Here is a 21,741-nt window from a genome sequence, read left to right as displayed (position 1 = left end):
CTTTTTTTTATACAAACTTGACCCTTATTACAGTTTTTATTCCCCAGTTTGAAAACTAAGCCTGTGGTAGATTTCATGACTTCCTAGATGTTTGCAGAGGAACTGGCTTCATTACGCGATAGCATTTATCAACATAAAAGTCCACAACAAGTGTGTCAATCACAATCTAACCCTCCTTTCCCTCCACATCAAAGTTGCTTTGAGTTAGCAGTTATTCCTCAGCGTGAATAATGGATCAAAGATAGAAAGACAACTGATGCACAGGCCTTGGGAGAACATCTACACCGAGAGGAAAGGCTGTTTGATTTTTATTATCCACAAAAACAAACACGTCTGGTTCCCTTTACTGAGAGCCTGAGGAACAGCAAGATAAGTCCCCCTAGGAAACATGACATAAATTCTTCCTTTCAACGGGCATGACTACTTGTAGAAGTAAAGCTGACATCTTTTCCCCCATCCCAGCGAGCCTTTCAAGAAGATTCATTGTCTCTGTGTGTGTTGATGCCAGGAAAAAATGACATCTTTGGAGAAATGATCCACCTCTCTGCCAAGCCTGGGAAGTCCAATGCTGATGTGCGAGCTCTGAGTTACTGTGACCTGAGCACCATTCAGAGAGAAGATCTGCTGGAGGTGATAGACATGTACCCAGAGTTTGCTGACTACTTCTTCAACAACCTGGAGCTTACCTTCAACCTCAGAGATGAGTCTGCAAAGGTAGACGATGATGTAGACCTACATGTGAAGGTAGTTAATGCTTTTTAACAAGTGTGGCTGCCCGATCCTGCCCAACAGAGATAAGAAGGAAACTTGTTTGCTACTTTTATCATCAATTCTGGGGGATATTCTGTGTTTAATTCAGAATTTTATTGATTAAGACTTTCTCCAAACAAGTTTTAACATCTTTTGGTTGCAGTCTAATGAAGTATGCAATATGGTGATTCATATGTACATCACACCTATAAGCATGTGTGAGACATGCATGGATATGGTCCATGTATGTACATATATAGCAACAACAAGCACGATTTTCAGATAACTTGAAAATGTAAAAAAAAAAAGTATAATGTTACAATAGCTAATACTGAGAAGTAAGGAATTTTTAAATAAAAGAAAATGTAATAATCCATCGTAACATTTCATTTTTTCCAGACCTGGTAGTTAGTAGCTAACAAGTGAGACATCCTGTTTCCTTCTCATCTCTGTTGAGAGTTGCCCAATACACAGAACGGATCGGGCAGCAACAACAAGTATTCACACTGACTATGGGGATTCACATAAATACTTAAAATTAGATTAGATTGTATTAATCTTATAGCAATGAGTAATATTGACCACTAATTGTTTTAACGAATCGATTCTAATGCTCACATTGCTGCAGCCTTCAAGTTCCCAAGATTGTGATTCAGATGGTGAGGGCACTAAGAGCACTAAAAGAAGGATCTCTTTCACACCAGATGTATCTAAAGGTAAATTAATCTGCACAGGTCCAGTACAGCCTCTTTCCACATGCTTTGTGGTTACAAATTTGTTCTTTGTTATTGTATACTGAGTGGTGTTCCCTGAGGACATCTATTCCATACGGAATACAGTACAGTGTTATTCCACTGACTCCTGTTGATTGCCGTTCTACAGGGGAAAACAAGGAAGTGGGGAGAGATGTGGAGAGGGAGAGGGAGTCTAACTCGTGCCTAAAGAGATCTACAGAAGTCCTGGGTACCTCTCCACTCAATGCCGCAGTCCTGGACTCAAATTTTGTTGTCAGAGACAACGTGGAGAGAAGACCATCTTTTGAGGGTAATATATTTTCTTTAACAAATGAATTATTTTGTGATATTCTTTACTGTTTTGACAAGAACTCTTAAATAAAGTGTTGCTAGGGGATCCTGGGTGGTGCAGGGCAATAGCATAATTGGTGGATCATGTCCTCATGTATTGCTGCAATAGCGATTCCTGTTGGATGGTTGGAACAAATGTGTGGAGTGGGTTTAGTAAGAGATCCATGAGGTTAAAGGCATATCTTACTCCAAAACAGACAATTATAGTCTCCCTCAACAGGTCAAGGTAAATGGTTGAATTACACTGTTCCCATTACTAAGTAATCAACCAGGAATGTGCACTTGCATAGACAAAGCAGTGATCTCATGAAAATTAAGGAGAAAGATGCTTTTTCACATAGTGCTAATGTTGGTCTGACAAGTACCACAGTACTGGGACATTAGCCATTCAGAAGAGGGAGAAAAAAATGAAACATTTAATGGTTGAGTTGAATCACATCAACAGCTTAATATAATTATCATCCAATTATTATACACAGTCAATACAAGTCAAGCATTACAAGCTTGACAAAGGCATTTTTTATTTCATGGCTATTGAAATGCATAGCGTCATATTTTTTTGTGTCCACTCTTTTACATATCAACAACAGCCAATCCACTGACCTATTTTATACAATAGAGACACAACTATGACACAGGGGTCAGACAGAGATGTGATTCAACTCTCTTGTAATTTAGGAGGTCTTTGCTGTGCAGTTTCATGTGTCTAATATTCACAGCTGTATAAGGGGGGGTCAAGCTTTAAATCTAAATACATAGATCTGCAATAATAAGTATCTACCTTAAGCAGTATGATTGCTATCAATCTGCAAACTCAGTCGTTCCAATGAAACAGAAGTGAGTCTGGGGAGTCTGGCAGAGATCTAAAATACACTACAATAACTGACTATGATAACTTGATATAGAAATCGCAGGACTTTGTGTGGGCATAGCACATCCCACTGACAAGAATGGCAAGCCAAGTAGTACAAGACAGACAGTTGGAGATATTGAGGGAAATAACTGAGTGACACACTGGAGGTGTTGTTAATCTCTACTGCTGGAAGGATAGAGAAAATAAGGTGGCATGAGGGCAGGGGTAAGTGCCATCGTAGTGAAGGCACACACAACCTATCTATATGACACATCACACCACAGTAGTGCAAACCCACCTGCTGGACCAGATAGTGTAATCAGAGAACTAACCATCTCTGTGTTTAAAATCACAAAAGAGGCTCCATACATATCACTGAACTGCCAGCTGAGCACTAACATGTGTCTAGGAGAGATAACAGCAAGGTTAGTTTGCTACTGGAAAACACTGCATTAACAATTCTCCCAGCACAAGGGCATGATGAATTACAACAAAGAACCTACACGCAGCTCTCCTGTAGAGATTAATTACATTCTATTTTAGTGGGGTGTTTTTTTGTGCAGTGATGACGTTGTTCTGACCCACATGTTAGGATGTAAAGCATGCGTGTTGGTTTGGCTCTCCAGATCTGTGCTGTGATAAATGGGCCTGTAAGAAGCCTACGGACTTCCTGGATGAGTCAGCACAGTTCCAGGAGCTGAGAGAGGACGATAATTCAGCCAGCGAAATCACGTATGGAGAGGTGGAACAGCGCTTAGGTCAACTTCAAGAGCACTTGAACAGGTATTTCCAGAGTCAGCACACAGATGGTTGATCCTCATTTTAGTGTTATAAACTACAAATTACCCCAGAATGTGATTTCTACCACTTTAAACCAGTATATGATGAAAGTAATTCTGTTCAAAGGCGTATAAAGTGTTTGACTTTTTTTCTTTATCATAGCTTTATCATCATTTGAGTCTGACAACTCATTATTTGAAATTGCATCATACTGGGTTGCTACCCTTGCCGTTAGGACCCAGTGTAACACTTTATCAGACACAGGATAATTGTATACAGATAAAGAAAGAGCACAGTGCTTAGACATTAATACATGAGTACTAATAATTCAATAATATAATAATTTAACACAGGGGGCCGTTCAGCACTTTAATTACATTTAAGTCCAGTATTGTATTTTTACTTTTATGATCTACATTTATTTAAGTAAATAATCTAAATGCTTCTTTCACTACTTTTTGTCTGACAAAGTAGCCTACTGGTGTGTAATCGGCTAAAACAGTTGAAACTTTGACTTTATTGATTCTTTATTTTTACAACTCCATTTTTGTTAAAAAACAAAACATGTTGACTGTTCTCAAGGAATAAAACTTTTTCCTCAAAATCAATGTTTTACTGAAGTGGGTGGTGCATTTGTTGTCTTTACCTGAATGGACACAAATAGATGCACCTGTATTGTGTAATAATGTTTCGTAAACTCCATCAACTACAACCTACAACACAGAGAGCCAGGAGGCACAGTTGACTCCATAAACCTGGAGTCTTGCACCTCTGCTGTAGCCTGCTGTGACTGGACACAGTTCAGTTTGTGCATGGTTGTAATAATACAAAGTAATATACTCTGACTGCCTGTCTTTGTTGTTTGTCATTCAAACACAGACGTTTATTTCTAATTCAATGGGAATTCCCAGAGTTACCAAAGACACTAAATATGTGAGGCTGAATTTTGGGAAAATGTGTATAAAATGCCTTAAAAAAAAATAAAAACATGGAGTTGGAACTGCATATTATTCAATTTATAAACAAACAGAATAACTTCACTTTTCTTTTCACACCAATTAAGGGCGTGAAAAAAAAGTTAAATATAGGGTTCCCCCATCGTTCACATGTAAACATTCACATTATAACTGCTGATCTGAAGATTGACATAGCAGCAGCTGGTGTACACTACCACCGAGTACGCTAAAGTCGCACATTTTCACATTTGACACACAGTGGTTTAAGTCTGTTTTTGAATTGTGTTATTAATTCAGACTTTGTCACTACTTCATGTCTTCTGAAGTTGGCTTATTAAGGCTTAAAGGCAATATATACAAAATTTGCTTGCCACTAGATGTCGCACTAGATCCGAGCATCCGTGCTCACGGACAAATCAAATAAATGCTCAGACAGGTGCGACACAGTCTGTGTAGAAATTTGTAAAAGCACCTTTTTAGGCGCAAGGACATGGCATTTTTATAGTTTATGATCATATTCTGAGGAAGTAAATTTGTGATTAATCTTATTAATTATCTTACCATTACATTTTCAGTTGGTGACTTAATGATTATGGAGTGCTTTATTTTTTTAAGTTGTCACCTCCCACACTGTTAAAAGTAAGCTACACTTCCCAGTGCGATCACTGGCAATGTGTAGTTCAATTGCCAATGTACATGAGTAGGTGGAGGAAGGCAACTAGCTGGCAGAAGCTGTTGTCGGACTCAGAGTGGGTGGCTGGATCTAGTGGAAGCAGGATGTACCACTGTAGAACCAAAACATATCAAACTTAAGAATGGTTTGTTACAAAATGTTTGTTTCAGTTTGCAGTTACTCAAAACCCAAAGACCGATCTAAGTATATCTAAAACATCTTGGAACAAACTCGAAAACTCTATAGATTGACTCACTGTGATACCTTTTCAGAATAAATACATTGGATTTTAGTCTCATTATTTTCTGTAGCAGAGAACCACATTGGCCATAACAACACACCTGCACCCAGCAGGCCACCTGAAATAGACACACAAATGAACAGCAGGTGGTATTTTTAGCTGGAATTATCACAGAGAACGAGAAACAGCTTAAGGGTGCCTGAAATACTGGACTGGCTCATTTTATTTAGCACAAATAAGACATTTTATCCAGTGCACTCTACCTGACCTTGTTTTTCCCCCTAATGCTAGCTGGCTGCAGGATGAGCAGCACTTCTCTGTCATTTTGTGTTTTTGTGGCTTTGACTTGTCTGAAAGGATATGACAGGAAAAAAATGTTGGTGCAGCATTCTCTTCAACAAATCCATATAAATAGCCAAGAAAAATTCAGTTTGGTGCACCTGCAGTGTCTACTGTGTGACTGCTTTTACTTTATCCCTCATCACTCACAACCTGGAAAACAAATGCTGCCTCACTACAGTAGAGCAGCACAGTAACCCAGGAACATAACACGTGACCATGTCTATGTGTATTAGAAGGAATACAGGTAATTAAAAGGTTATTCAGCATTACCCGATTTTGCCTGATGCCCTAAATATAGTGCTTGGATGGAATCTACTCATAATTAGATTGACCAAATGAGTGTGATACAGTCATTTCCACAGTAAACGCTGCATTCACACCTCCCACACAAAGCTCATTATCACTCCTAGCAAGAGCAGCGTCTTTTCGTCTACTACTCTGGCAGAATGTGTGTCCATGCCTTAAGCAGCTCTTAATTTGTCCACCATGGAGCACAAGCTCCATCTAGTGCTCAGTGAGGCACAACTGAGTGTGTTTTCAGCCATTACATGATCAGACTTTTCAGCATTCAGCTCCTTTTTTTTGTGATTGCCTGTCTGTCTGTCTTCCTCACTGTGTTCCCTTTTCTGTTCTTTTTTAGGCTTGAGTCTCAGCTGATGTCAGATATTCACACCATCCTGCAGCTGCTGCAAAGACAGCCGACACTGGGACCTCCAGCCTACAGCACTGTGACTGCCAGTCCGGACTATCACAGACCTGCCGTGAAGGTCCAGCCAGTTGCTCTGACTACAAGCCATTTCTTTAGCCATACAGGAACTCAAGTAAGGAGGTTTTAGGAGGTAGAGACTGTTTTACACACACACACACATACACACAATGAGTTATTTTTGCACATATGAACATGAAGCATTGCATTATTTCTGGCAGAGCACTGATGCCGTGCATCAGCTGGTTTTTACAATCACCAATCACATTCTCACCAGTGATGTTCGAGGAGACAATGAGGCAGTTTCTATAATCTTACAAGCTCCCACTGTTTCATAATGCTTTGCTCCTACCTGCCTCACACTGTTACTGCTGAATGTTGTGATTGATTGGTTTGTCTGGCACAGTATTTGCCAGAAAGTCTGAACTATCAGAGCAAATAAACACTGAGCCATTGTCACATGTTTTCTCTGACTGATCTCGTAACTGACACCATCTGGTGCCATATGGCTCACCTGGTAGAGCTGGTGCCCCATGTACCAACGCTGAGTCCTTTCTGCAGCGGTTAAGGGTTCAATTATAACCTACATTTTGACAATTCCTTTTACTACAAATAGGTTACACATTTGAAATGTACTGAATGACTATAAAATGTTGGATGAGATGAATAGACCTGCTAAATACAGGTCAGTTTACCTCAGTTTGGGCAACTAAGTTGTATATATTCTGCCACTTTTCTTCTTAGGGCCCCAATCTCAAACTGGAGAGGACCATTCAGGAATCCAAAGACTCCCTGTCGAGCTTGGCCAACATGAATGCACCCATAGAGGACAGCCTTACAGCATTGCTTGTACAAAGACATACAGAGCCACAACAACAACAGCAGCAGCAACAACAACAGATCACAGGGCATCAACAATCTGCATTGATCCTTCTTCCAACTGAAACCTCATCCACCTCCTCCTCCTCTTCATCCCCATCCCCTTCTGACTCCAACCTCAACACCACTGGACTCCACAGACCTGTCTCAGACCCAGAGTTTCCAAGGCCATAAACCTTACGTCTGCACAGTGTTCTAATATCTGGGTTGTAATGCTGTAATTACTAAGTAGCAGCTATTTATCAGCATGTTGGCACAGACATCTGTATTGTTAATTTGTAATGGCTTGGTAATAGAAGTAAGATGTGTTTTTTTTCATTATGCATGTGGATAAAATACTGTTTGCTGCAGTTAACAGTGTGTTAACAAACTGTTTTCTGCGGTTATCAGTGTAATAACAATGGTTACATATTGTAACAGTAGTTCTATCAATACAGAAGCCCTCTGATGGACTCTTTTAGCATCATCACTCATCTTTACAGATAGATTCATATGCTCAAAATGTACATGCCCCAACCAATCAGGATGAACCTGTTCAACCACACATGGAGTGTCCCTGTAGGAGATTTCCTCATTCACTAAGTCTACAGCTTCTTAACTAAATTCTGCTTAATCGGCAGGGATGATGGTTAAAGGGCTCCACCTGGTTGTGATAACTAGCACTACAACACCTAACTTTCTGTCTCACCAAGGCTTTGTTCTCTAATGGGCTCTAGTGGGCTCTGTACCTCTTCTTGTGACTCTGTTGCAACATTTTATGTCCCAGCACACAACTGGTCACACCAACAATAGAGTCAGCGGTAAAGACCACCACATCTGTCCTACTGTTTGCAAATCTGGTCTCCGTACATTACACTGTAACACAGGCACCTGTGCACCAGTCGACCTACATTCAAAGCTTTATTAATGGACCCAGGCAGGAAAAAGTCCTGACAACTTTGTCCCTCCCTCCATCATTACTTGCTAAGCAAGAAGAGCTGACTGACCTACCTCACAAATGACGGGCCCCAATGTCCCGTACTCGAGGCATCACTTCATCACAACATGTGGGTTTCTTCCTGGTGTTAGACTGGCTCCCGAACATCCAGGCCCTACCCATCACAGCTCACCAGTCTGTGCACCAGATGGAGGATGGAGAAACAAACCAGGAAGTGCATGCACTGTATGACTCAAGCCAACTGCTCCTCAACATCCCCAGATAAGGTACCTATGGGTGCTGAGCGTGCTTGGCAAGGATCCGGGGAGAGACCAAAAACACAGACTTACGGCAAAGACAGACACTAAGTCAAACAACTTTTCCTTGGTACTGAGCGAAGAGAAAGACGAAAGTAAGCAGAAAGCAAGGTAGAGGGGGCATTAAAAGGCCACACACATAGGTCACCCCACTGTACATAAGAGAGCTGGGGCGTCCAGGATAAACACTGCCAGGAGAATTCCTGTCCATCGACTAATATAATTGTGAAATGCGTTTTGCATAGTTAACAGTGATCATTTCTTTGGACAGGAATTTGCCACAACCCTGTCAAGCTTTTTCCCACCCTTCCATGCCTGTAGTCAGCAAAGAGAAAGGTTATCCCTCCAAAAAACGTGTCAACAGAGAGCAGCTACTGTACCACTCACTGCCAAAGTGGCCCTAGAGAACGGGCAATGTAATTAATCACTCAGCTTCCTATACTCCCGTGTAACAGCAAGTAGAGATGGAGGCCACGTCTAAAGATTGTAAATGCTGCCACCAAGGCAGTCTGGCAGCTGGTGGACAAATACATGTTGTCCAGGCATTTTGCAAGTGCAACCTGAGACTTGGAAGCAAGAATGTGAGCCAAAGCAAAGAGCTCGTACTCCGTGTCCTCATTTCCATTGTGCATGTATGAATACCTAAAGCATTAGGAAAATGATGGGACAGTGGCTGAAATCTTTGCATAGCACCTGACTGTGAGACACTGACAACGCCATAGGTGGAAACACATTCTGTAAATTTCCTCCACTGGGACAGAAGATCTTGCCGGATACTGACCACATGGACATCCTCAACAGTCACTGATGAACCTATAAAAGCCTGTTAGAGTATAAAGCCTGAGAGCAATACATATCCAGACTACCACAGGGACTGAGCCTGCATATAAATTGATTATACAAACGATTTCCTGCAGCTAGTGTTGTGTAATACAGCATTATTACAAAGGTGTGAGAACAGTTTACTTATCCTTAGTTGTATGCCTGTTTTCTCTGAAGTGTGACTCAGGGGTTATGGACAATTGCACTGCAATACACAGCACAGTATCAAGTATACTGTAGTTTTCTTCTTTAAACAATGTGCATTATTACTGCGGTCACTGACTTGCACCTACTGTACAACATTAAGCCAACAGAAGACACCATACATGCTTGTCCAGGCATATCATAACATGCAGATTTAATTCTGTTCTAATTTATTCTGCTGTTATCCCAGAGCTAGGCCTCTGACAAACAAGTATGATGTAGGTATTTCTACAAGGCAGTGCATGCATTATATATATGTGTGTGTGTGTATATATATATATATATATACTGTTTTGCACTGCTTATGAGTCCAAAGTAGCACATTACAGTATAAAATGATGTCAGCATACTTGTTTCTTTTAGGATGCACTGAGAGGGTGGGTTGGGGGAGGGAGGATTGGGGAACACATGGGAAGTTAGCACTTGCGCATAAACAGGCCCCAGAGAGGGTCTTGTGCCTATACAACCAATCCAAATGCTAAGTCAGCATCTTCATGTATAACTGACATAACATCAACGATTCATATCGTTTCCCCGTACTGTTTTTGTTGGCAATGTAAATTAAAGATAAAATGTTGTTAGACCATTGTTAGAAAATAAATACATCATATTGCCAGATGTAAAAAAAAAAAATGTATTTTTTTTAACTGAGTAAATTATATGAGAAAATATTTAGCAAAACAGTAGTACATATGTTTGATTTGAAGCTGTGGGAGCAATAAATGAAAACACACTCATAGCTGTGTCACTGGTTTTCCCTTTTCTTTAAAGACCATATAACTGTCTTTACAATGAAAATACTGCTGTTACTTATACCGTGTGAATTACCCAGGGGGCTCGGGATGAGAAGATGAAAGGCCATGGATTATTGATTTGTGCATGCTTTGTTGTGCTTGTTGCTAGCAGAATTGTTGGGTGGAGGATGATCTGTTGTCAGAGAGCCCAGACCGCCACCACTAGAATGAAACTAACTAGTATAAATTGAGAGGATACTCATGTAAAGAAAATGAGCTATACATTTGGCTGTGGGTTGTATTATATAAATAAAATAACACATTTTATACATTTCAGTTTCATTGTGTATAGAATTGACTGGCAAATATGTCATTGTTGCCTTTGTAAAAACAGAACTAGGCATGCTGTACACAACACTAAGCGTTGTTGAAAGGAAGATTTAGAGCCCAGTGGCAAAACCACAATCAAGTACTTCAATATTACTCAGATTCTTGCACTAAAACTTTTAGTAAAAAAATAAATAAATATGTATTTATCAAAAGTTCTGCTTCTTCCCTTTCATAGTCTTAAATTATTGATTATTGAAGATAACCTGCAGTGTAACACAGTAGGGTTCCATGTCTGACTACTGCCTTACGTTGCTGGGTATCCATAGCAATATATCATTATTCATGAGTTTTAAGTTTGTCTTATAGGTCAGTGTTGGTCGGCTAAGTTACTAGTGGGCCTAACTACAGTTGTTGAGTATTGCAGTGAGAAAAATATGTCCCTTACAATTAATATTTCCGCTTCTAAATAAAAATACTCAGGTAAGCCTTTAGAGGTGAGAGTAAAGGAGAAGTCAATCAAACAGTAAAGTTCCTAAAATCATTTTATAATATTATATTGATATAAATAAAGATACACAAATACCTCAGTCATTATAGGTCACTGTTAGAATGATATAAAACAGTTAAATATCTCAGCCAGGTTCTTTAAAACTGCCTGCAGGCCTTGGTGTGCATGCAAAGACCTTCCTACTATAGTCCCATACTGACACCTAGAGGCCAGTTTCATTCTGGGGAGTTTTGGGAGAAACGAAAGTGAAAGAGCTGACATTTCCTCGACTCAGTGAATCATCATTTGTGTTTCTGCCAGTAGTTCTTTGACCGATCTGGAGCTGTTGTACAGTGTTGTGATCAGTCTTATCGGTTAGGAGGGTCGTAATGGCATCTGATAACGATGAGGTGAACGTGACTGTCATTGAAGAGTTCAGGCCGAGGTTGCGACAGTATATTGTGGTGCAGCGGGTTCTGGATTACATTGACTTTATCGAAAACGACCAAAAGGAGCGGATCAGACAGAAAGACAGGACCGAGGGTAACGGGGCGGCTGTGGATCTCCTCATTAGCTCGGTCACAAAGAAGCCACATTCACCCGGCTGGTTCAGGGCATTTGTCGACGCCTTGGTACATGCAGGTTGCGAACATGCAGCGAACTACGTACAGGCCAAACTCCCAGACCCTGAAGTGGAGGCAGAGAATGATTGCTGCGTCCGGCTTATACAATTACTGTTACCCAGTCTTGTGGATATGGACAGTAAAACTGTGTGCACACAATGTTACTCTGCGGAGCTACTCACCCAAGATGACACTGAGATTGTAAGTACTCAGATTCCCACCTTTCCAAGAGAATAATGAGTCTGAAAGAGTCACAATGTTGCATTTACAGTTTAGTGTGTTCACAACTTCAGTGTGTGTACTTATTCCTGTTCGACTTGCTTAAATAGAAAGTTAAGAATAGATGTCTTTGCGGTCACTGACCACAAGATGGCAGACAAATGCACTCATCTGTTTTTGCAGAGGACTGAACTTCACTCTCATTGCATAACTCCAGTCATAATGCTCATGTTTCTAGATTACAGCTACAATAGAAAACCAAGGAGGACAGAGTGGAGCCAGTGAACTTCTGAGAAGAATCGTGAGATGTCCACCAGGATGGTTTTCTAAATTTCTCAATGTTCTGCGTAATACTGATCACAAGCGCCTGTACAATGAGCTGAGTGGAGTCTCACCTGACTGTGACATGCAAGGTGACTAACTCTGCTGGAGCACACACCCATTACAGGAAATAGCATTATTCAGTCTTGTGTTGGATAGAGAGAGATCTGTGCATGAGTGACTACAGCGCTAGATATACTTATTCCAACTTTGTTATACATTATTAACTTAGAGGTTATCAATTATAATAACTTCCTGTGTCTGATTTATTTATTTCTTACCAGGCTCAGATGAGAAAATGCTTTCACAGAAAATTGGAAGTGAAGCTTGCACAGAGGAGATGTCAGCAGGAGAGGAAAGCTGTGATAGCATACAGTATATGGAGACCAGCACGACCGAGAACCCTCAGGATGAAGCCACAGGTGTGACAGATCAACTCTGTTCAAGCATCAGTGAATCTATGGATGTCAGTAATAACAGCTGACACAGTAGTCAGTGCATTTTGAACAAATTAAGTGAAATAACTGAATTTGGACACTCATACAGTCCAGTAGGCAGTTTATGGTTCAGTTCACCCAAATCACACAAAGCACATATCTTTTCACTTAACCCTCAGTGGTGTTTGTTTCATTTTATTGTATGGTTTTGTGGAGACATGAAAACTGTTTGTTAAGTCAACACAAAACATAAACGAGTCAGACATCAAATGTAATTTAACAATTCTTTAAGGACCACACACAAATTCAATCCCCTCTTTTGCATTCCAGAGGCAGGAATGGATATCTCAAAGCCTTAGCAACTAAATCTGAAACTATCTGTATGTTTAGACACCACTAGGGTACTTATCCAAGATTTATCTCCTGCCTTCTTTGATATCTTTTCAGACCTGTACGAGGGAGCAAGCGTTGAATCAGAACTGCCTAAGAGCTTGGAGCCTTCACAAGCAGGTGGGACTGATTCACTCTCATTCACCCTTGATACTGTTGATGATGTTGAAGTATTTAAAGTATGTTAGTAATCTAAAAAGCTTGTTACTGTCCTGCCTCAGTAGGCCACACATGAAAATATCATGCTCATCCATTCTGGATCTGTAGATGCCCTTTTCGTTTCATAAAGGCAGATTGAGTGTGTTTGGAATGTGTTGTAGGTGGAAAAATTTCTCCGTCCTCCCTGCCTGACACCAAAGAATATGTTTCATGTGTGTACCATGATGAACCACGTAGAGGTCAAAGAGGACAGAGCATAGCCAGCGCTTCAAATGAAAACCACATGCAGCCTCTATATTGTAATGTAAAGGAAAGGTTTAATTCAAGACTCTGTGGAGTGGGGCCTTCCTTTACACCTCTAGGCTTATATCATGCTTAATTTGTTTATGTCAATGGCTACTGCAGCAGCAGCATCTCTCATGCGCTGTACTCATATAAAGCGCCTCTCTGACATTCACATAAAAAATGATCGCTTTAGGGATAATCAGCCCAGAGCAGAGAGACGCTGCACAAAAGCAGAGACATGTGGACTAATGAGGCAGTGGAAATTATTTTATGAAATGAAGTAACAGCGGAAGTGTCTTTTATTTTCTTAATATGAGGTTACAGCACAGTTTGTCTCATTAATTTGAGTAATGCCATGAGCCTGACTAGTTGGCCACAGTGCATGGTTTCAACAGATTACATTTGCTGTTCCACCAGCCTGTGAAATGAGTTGCATGTGCAGAACTATTTGTGGGCCTTCTGAAATTAGCTGAGTAGCACTGAATCAAGTTGAAAAATAAGCCTAAGGGTTTCCTTTTCTTATTGCAGTGGTATTAAACATAGCTGATTGTTGACTTTCCTTTTCTAATAAGTTTAATGTCTGGGAACTGCTGGTAAAAATTCAGTGGGCTACACAGGCCACTGTTTACTTCTTATTGTTGTTAAAGCTCTATCTCACCATCGGCACAGACCTGTATTTATTTCCATGCAGTGGCTTGAAACAGCACATTTAACCTCTGGCATACCAAGTCTGAGAAGGAAAATTAAAAGCTGTCTGCACTGAGAAAAAGAGAACTTTCTGGGGGTTTGAACTCATAACTGGGGGGTAAATGTAGAACTCCAAGTTGAGGGGAAAGCGTAGCCGAGAGGGGGGTACATGTGCATTGTGCACGGCGCCTTAGTCATGTTTTATCCCCAGCCTAGACAGGGTAAATGAGTCATAGCCTGCCAGCGACTTAAAGTCTGACTGAAGTGGATCATAGTAAGTCTGCTGTCCTTGCAAACAGGAACTTAAGACAAAATGGTGCCACAATAGACATCAGGAACAGGGAAAACATTACTGACATGTGAAATCATGCACTCAGAAGCAATTTGAGAAAATCTTGATGATGACTGATAAATACCTGCAGATGTTAGCTTGTGCAGCGAAATGCACTGCCTGACGTTTGATTATTTATTTTAGGAAATTTTTTTTCTTTTTCAGGTTTAGATTTGTAATGAGGTACTAAAAGGCCAAATTACATTGTATTTGTACTCGAACACTAACATCTGTTGCACACATTGCCCTGCTTCTGGCACAGTTTTTGAATCTTTGGACTTTATGGTTTGGATTAAGCAAATAGGATACAAAGGTGTCTCTCAGTGACATGATAGTGTTCATATCTTCATTACCTAAGACTTGTGGTTCATAATGTGCTCCATTGTGGTTTAAAATCAGTGGGTTAGCAATGAAAGTGCAAAATCAGTCTGAATGCTTGGTGTTTATGTTTTAAATTTAGAACATATTCCACAAATTCAGCACATACATAATGCTTCTCCTTTTTAATAGCAGCATTAAGAAAACATTATATTACAGGACTTTAACCACAAACAATGACCAGCACTGTCTTTTCCTGCTGGTAATGCCTGTAATAGTGGGTTGCTGACTTGGACACAAGTTTTATCTGTGTGAACCTCTGTTCTGTTTTACAGATGGAGCTGACTCAGAAGCAGCAGCCAGAGTCCCAGAAAAAGCTGATATTGTTCTTCGAGATTATCAGATGGAGGTCGCCAGACCTGCCTTGGAGGGGAAAAACATCATCATATGCCTCCCGACAGGAAGTGGTAAAACCAGAGTTGCAGTTTATATTACCAAAAAACATTTGGACGGCAGGAGAGCAGAGGGGAAATCAGGGAAAGTAGTCGTCCTGGTGAACAAGGTACTGCAACCCAAGTCGGCTACACCTGACTCACTGTATGGCTTTTTACTATTATGATAACCTACTTGTGTCCCATTCAAATCCAAAGAAAACATTCTGTCTTTCAGTCAATTTGCACATATGGGTCAGCTCGCCACTAATTACATGGCATACGGTTTAGATATAGCCCCTGCACTTTGTTACGATTTGGCCCTGCATGTGATCTGCTCCGCACTGGGAAAAAAAAATCTCTTCTGAATTAAAGCTTTTCCAGCTATAAAACGATTGTGTGTTCAGTTTTAAAACAACTTGAGAAATAGTGATTGTATGTGACTGAAACTGAGCCTAGTGGTTCATTCTTCAACACTGGAAAGAACAGAATAATAACTTCGGTTAGTTGTGTGTCTGCTGAAAAAGGAGTGTCTTTTTCTCATCCTCAAACAATGAACAACAACATCTTCTAAATCATTCCACAAGTAATTTGAAACCCTGCCTTAACCAAAGCGAGAAGAAAAAAAAGTCCCAGACATATTTATCTGTGCCAGACTGTTGTCAACAAATTCATAACACTGTAGTTACTGTGATCATAAACAAACAAACTCAAATCATTGGTAGTTTTGTAGTAGTATAAATAATGCAGACATATGTTTATTTTTATTTTTCATTTCTATTCATACATAATGAAATTGAATGTGCTCTTGTGCCCTGCAGATTCCTCTTGTTGAGCAGCATTATCTTGCAGAGTTCTTGCCATTTTTGAAGCATGCGTATGTAGTGGAAAGAGTCAGTGGAGACTCGCAGCTCAAAATCTCCTTCACAGAGATTGTGAAGAAAAATGACGTCATCATTTGCACAGCCCAGATTCTGGAGAACTACTTGGAGAGGTCTAACAAAGGAGATGACGAAGGGGTGAACTTAAGCGGTATGATTTTAGTTAACAGAATCCAGCATGACACAAGAACATAAAAAAAACTTTTTCCTGCCTCAGTTATTTCCTCTGGTTTCAGCAAACCTAAAAAAAAACAACCATAAAAATGAAATAAGGTCACAACATATTTACATTTTTTGAAAAAACCTTTAGTTAAAATCTGTCTAGGCTCAAACCATAGATACTGACAGGTATTGGAATAGAAAGCCACCCGGAGGACTCATAACATTTCCCCTGATAAAACCTGACAGGATCTTGTCAAAGTCTTCCAGCTCTGCTGTTCACTCTTGTTGGCACTCACCAGTCCAAGGTGGAATAGCCACCTCAGTGGAACATATGCTGTTTGTTGAAAACGCCTGAGAGCGTGTCCTTTTTTTTTTTCCTATCTCCTAGCTTTCCAGGCCACACGTCTGTTCAAGCCATCAGCGTGTGGCTGTTCAAATTCACATGAGAGTTTCTATCACCCACAGTACATCAAGCTGCCACTCTCCATACTCTTTCCCTCCAGGGACAAATTTGTATCACTCTGGTTAAACTTGTTGATTATTATAATTCACCTTGTTTACACATTTGTAAAAATGAAAAAAACAATACATATATAGTTGAATCTATTTTTGAAGTAGACAGTTTTCTAGCGTATGCTATTGTGTGGCTTAAACTGCAGTGTCAGGTTCCTAGAAAAGAGCTGGTTTGTGTGGGAGGATCTCTCATACAGAAAGATGTTATAATCTGTGAGTGAAAATCATCTCTATTTACTTGAGAGACGTAAATAAATGACACAAAGATAGCTCTGCTTGGTTGAGAAAATTGTAGTGTTTCTTATGATGTATGCAATTTTGTCCCTGGATGATAATGGTAGAGTGAGAAATGCAGAAATGTAAATGTTATTGTTTTAAAAGAGCAAGCCAAGAATCTCTGAAAACACAATTTAGTCTGCTTGTTGTGATCCTGCAACCCTGGCACTGCAATAAAATGTATCTTTTGTTCCTCCGTGTTGCTTTTTACAACTAGCATATTATCCAGACGACTACCATGTACAATACATTAGTTGATATGTCTGTTGTCTTTTGTAGATCTGACACTGATCGTAATAGATGAGTGTCACCACACTCAGAAAGGAGGAGTCTATAACCACATAATGATGCGCTACCTGAAGCAGAAGAATAAGAACATGAGGCTGAAGAAGGAGCAGAAGCAGCCCGTCCCCCTCCCTCAGATCCTGGGCCTGACTGCCTCACCAGGGGTCGGGGGAGCCACGAAAATGGAGAAAGCTGAGGAGCACATACTGCGTGTAAATACCATTCTCAGCATTGTGTCTGCACCTGTGTAGACAAGAATGTTAGCACATATTAGCCTGTGTGCCCAAAGTAGTAGCTACACTTTACAATCAAATGCTACTATAACAACACTAGAGACTGTGGCTTTAAAAATCACTGAAGATTTGAACTTATTTTGACATCAGATTGGATTACATTTTACAGCTGTTTTAATTATGTCATGACGGATTATATTCACATGCCACCATAGACCACCTCATCTTCCTTTTAGTTTCACTTTTTCATTTTGTGTTCATTTAACTCCCAGTTTCTCTGCCTTCTGAGTCATCTAGGATCCTGTTCATCCAGCCAAGCTGTTTCCAATGTTCCACACTGCCCCTGCACACAAGGGCAGCCGTAAAGTTTCCTACTGCTACAAAAGAAAAAATTAAAAACAGCCCTTTGGCTTTAACTGTCAGGCATGCAGAAATGTATTAGAAATAGTGTGTATTACTAAGAGGTATGGTTTTGATTAATTCTAACACTGTAAATCTGTGTCTCTGTCGTAGATTTGTGCAAACTTGGATGCTTCCAAAATCATGACACGGAGCCTTGGGGAGTTCACAAAGGAACAAAGGAAAATAGTTGTAACTGTTGAAGACAGAAAAGAGGTACTTGTGTTTACCAGGAGGATGTTTTTTTTATTTAATCTTGTAGTCTAGTTCTCTCTAAGCAGTACCCATAAGAGTGTTATATAACCAAATATCCATTTCAGGATCCCTTTGGTGACGTAATCAAGAAAATTATGAATGCCATTCATAATCATGCTGAGCTGAGCCCCAACTGTGACCTTGGCTCTCAGAGTTATGAACAGTGGGTTGTTCAGAAAGAGAGAAAAGGTGAGCAACATGTTTATCTTCACAGATATTTACCCTTTGTTCAGTGTCCCTTTTTGATAACAAATTACCTGTCTTGTAGGGATCTAAAAACTTTGTCTTGATCTATTTTAGCTGCAACAGAGGAAAATCAGAAAGTGCGGGTTTGCGCAGAGCACCTTCGTCAGTACAGCGAGGGCCTCAATCTCAGCAACACCATTCGCATGCGTGATTCGTTCGGCTTCCTGAACAAATTCTACGACGAGGAGATAAAGAAAAAGACAACACCAGACGAGGAGCAGACCATACAAATCACAGATACTGAGAGATTCCTCTTCAATTTATTTAAAGGTACTGGCTTGATGTATTACCAAAGAATTGAAACAATGACGTTCTTGAATAATGTTATATGTTACAGAATTTAACGCTATTTGCTTTCTTGCCGAGAGATGAAAGGATTGATATCACTCTACTATCTGTTTGGTAAATGTACTGTAAGGCTAGCTGCTGGTTAGCTTAGCTAAGCATAAAGATTGGAAACAGAGGAAAATGGCTATCCTGGCTCTGTTCAAAGGTAACAAGAATCAGCTTGCGGTATGCGAATGCGGTATAGTCCTTCTCATCTAACTCTATGCAAGACAGCGAGTAAGTGTATTTCTCAGAATGCTGAATGAATCTTTTAATCTTTTAAACATCATTTACCAAAATTCCTTGAAATCTATGTCTCGCAGACAACAAAGAAGAGCTGCAGAAGCTTGCAGAGAATCCAGAGTATGAAAATGATAGCCTGTCAAAACTAAGAGCAAAAATTCTGCAAGAGTTCAGCACTAGGGATGCGGCCAGAGGGATCATTTTCACCAAAACACGTCGCAGTGCCATTGCTCTAAGTCAGTGGATTCAGGAAAACCCCAAGTTTGCTGACATTGGAGTGAAAGCCTCATATGTCATTGGAGGAGGAGACCAGAGCGTTGTCAAACCTATGACCTCTGTGAGTGCACTTTACATTGCAAACTGCAGTACATTTGCTTCTAGCATCAAATCCAATTTACATTTAACCTTATCAAAACAAATTTGTGTTAATCAGGCAGAGCAAAAGGATGTGTTGACCAAATTCGGCAATGGTGAAGTCAACTTGCTGATTGCTACAACAGTGGCAGAGGAAGGTCTGGACATACCAGAGTGCAATTTTGTTATCCGATATGGCCTTGTGACCAATGAGATTGCTATGATTCAGGTCAGTGATTTCAGTCGTCAAATGTATGTCACTTCTGTGTCCAGTAATTAAGGCATCATTATACTATTACAGTAAAATATTAAAGTGGTTACCACCTTTACCTTTTGCAGGCTCAGGGCAGAGGAAGAGCTGAGGACAGCAGTTACACTCTGGTCGAGGTGAAGAACTCCGGGGTGGCTGAAAAGGAGTGCGTCAATGAGTACCGCAAGACCATGATGAACAAAGCCATTGACAAAATCAGAGCCTTAAATCAAGCGGACTATGACAAACGGGTATGTTCACTTCAAACTGTTTTTAAAGGGTAAGGGTGGAGTAACAGCCAGGAGGACCAGCATGGAAGTTAAACAATGCACTGTTGTGGACGGGGACAGCAGAAAATCTTATTTTAGCCCCCTAAAAAAAGCCCCAACTAAAAACTAACAACTATCAGTTTAAGTGCACACTATATTTAGATAATTTTCACCGCTTTCCCTTGCCGTCAGACAGCTCTTTCCAACGGGAAACCAAAGTCGCTCTCTCCAAAGACACCATACTCCTTTGACAGTTGAAAGCAGTTATTTTACCTTGCAGAACACAAGTTCCTTCTGCAAGGTAGAATTACTCTTAATACACTGACAATGGATAAAGACCTCATTCACACCCACTTGAAAGATCAGAACTAACCCTTTAAACTGAAACCCATACTGTTCTCAGTGATGTTTTTCCTTTAATCAGATCATAGAGTTTCAGATGCAGTCTATAATGGAGGAGAAGGTGAGAATGACAAAGAAGAAGCAGAAGGGCGTAAAGAACGAGAACCCGTCGGAAGTGAAGTTCAGCTGCCGAGGCTGCAGCAAACATGTCTGCACCGGCGAAGACATCGAGATCATCGAAAATATGCACAGAGTCAATCTTACACCAGAGTTTTGGTACAAATTACTTGACTTTTACATTATGCTCTGATGATAAATTGATCCAGAATCAAATCAAACACTTATTTTCTTTTTTTCTTTTTTACAGTGAACTTTTCATTCAGAGAGAAAACACCACTCTTCAAGAGCGACTTCTTGATTATGAGACCAATGGCTTCATAGCATGCAAAGACTGTGGGCAGGTAAACGTATTTCAGGATTTTCAGTTGTTTTGGGAAATATGCTTATTTTCTTTCTTGCTGAGAGGACTGATACCACTTTTTGTGTGTGTCCATTCAATATGAAGCCAAGTGCACCATGGCAGAGAGACTAGATTGTCTTTTTAAACAGAATAAAAGAAAAGGGGAAAATAACTCAAGACCAGTCAGAGAAAATGAGTCAGAAAATCATGAGATAAAACTTCCTAATCTTTTTATTTAAGCCCATGACTCCCACATGTAATTAGTTTCTGGTTTATTTTTTGTTTTGTTTGTTGAAATTATATTTCAGATATGTAAACATTAATTTGTGTTGCCATTGAACAAGCCTTTGCTTACTCGATGCAGGCTTTTATGTTTTAACATCTGATTCCCGTTGCAGAGATGGGGTTCCATGATGCTCTATCGCGGGATCGAATGCCCATGTCTCCACGTGAAAAACTTTGTGGTGACACTCAGTGGAAAGAAGATAAGCAAATGCACCAAGTGGAGTGAGCTCGCCATCAAGTTTTCCGCCTTTGACTACGCCGAACACGCAAGCAAAATAGCAGAGAGCTCCGATGAAGAAGACTCTATGACCTGCTGATAATCTCCTAAACACTGATTTCTGTTCTTATCTCAACAAAGTGTCTTGCACTGCGTGAATTACTGCACCTATTCACCCATTTACCCCTGGTTAATGCAATGTTTCCTTTTGAGTGCTACACTGTCAAGATAACTGGAGTCACTGGTGGATGTAAATGTGTGCTGCAAACAATTTTGTCCAGTGCATGTACAATATTTCTATAATTTTATTGGTAAATGGCTTATTTCATAAATATGTAAAATTGTCTAAATGTAAATTTGCCCTGGGATTGTTGGTGTATCGGCCCTCTACAAATTGAATTTACAGCTGAAATTCTGTAAAAATCATTTAATAAAAAAAACATCCTCTCAAACCCCTGTGGTCTCGTG

The 21,741-nt window shown here is 40.1% G+C and overlaps 2 protein-coding genes across 2 annotated transcripts in view; both read left to right on the top strand.

Annotated features, from left to right (window-relative positions):
- Window positions 1–10,261, top strand: part of LOC127365234 (potassium voltage-gated channel subfamily H member 7-like) — a 38,908-nt gene extending 28,647 nt beyond the window's left edge. Inside the window, exons 10-15 of the mRNA XM_051403120.1 lie at window positions 509–744; window positions 1,379–1,466; window positions 1,633–1,794; window positions 3,315–3,471; window positions 6,321–6,501; window positions 7,131–10,261. Coding sequence (XP_051259080.1) covers window positions 509–744; window positions 1,379–1,466; window positions 1,633–1,794; window positions 3,315–3,471; window positions 6,321–6,501; window positions 7,131–7,439 — 1,133 coding nt within the window. The 3' untranslated portion in view covers window positions 7,440–10,261. The remainder of the gene's footprint in view (window positions 1–508; window positions 745–1,378; window positions 1,467–1,632; window positions 1,795–3,314; window positions 3,472–6,320; window positions 6,502–7,130) is intronic.
- A 1,093-nt stretch (window positions 10,262–11,354) lies between these two features.
- ifih1 (interferon induced with helicase C domain 1) lies at window positions 11,355–21,725 on the top strand. Its single transcript, XM_051403123.1, has 16 exons — window positions 11,355–11,899; window positions 12,156–12,330; window positions 12,523–12,660; window positions 13,123–13,185; window positions 15,181–15,407; window positions 16,098–16,308; window positions 17,388–17,605; window positions 18,140–18,241; window positions 18,346–18,469; window positions 18,581–18,796; window positions 19,177–19,433; window positions 19,530–19,679; window positions 19,790–19,951; window positions 20,394–20,587; window positions 20,679–20,772; window positions 21,170–21,725. Exons 1-16 carry the CDS (start codon window positions 11,465–11,467, stop codon window positions 21,371–21,373), a joined length of 2,970 nt encoding a protein of 989 aa, XP_051259083.1. The 5' UTR covers window positions 11,355–11,464; the 3' UTR covers window positions 21,374–21,725.
- Window positions 21,726–21,741: the final 16 nt, after the last annotated feature.

Source organism: Dicentrarchus labrax, unplaced genomic scaffold (assembly GCF_905237075.1).
Source record: "Dicentrarchus labrax unplaced genomic scaffold, dlabrax2021, whole genome shotgun sequence".
Lineage (NCBI taxonomy): Eukaryota > Metazoa > Chordata > Actinopteri > Moronidae > Dicentrarchus > Dicentrarchus labrax.
Note: the sequence above shows the minus strand (reverse complement) of the source record. Positions and strands in the feature narration are given on the sequence as shown.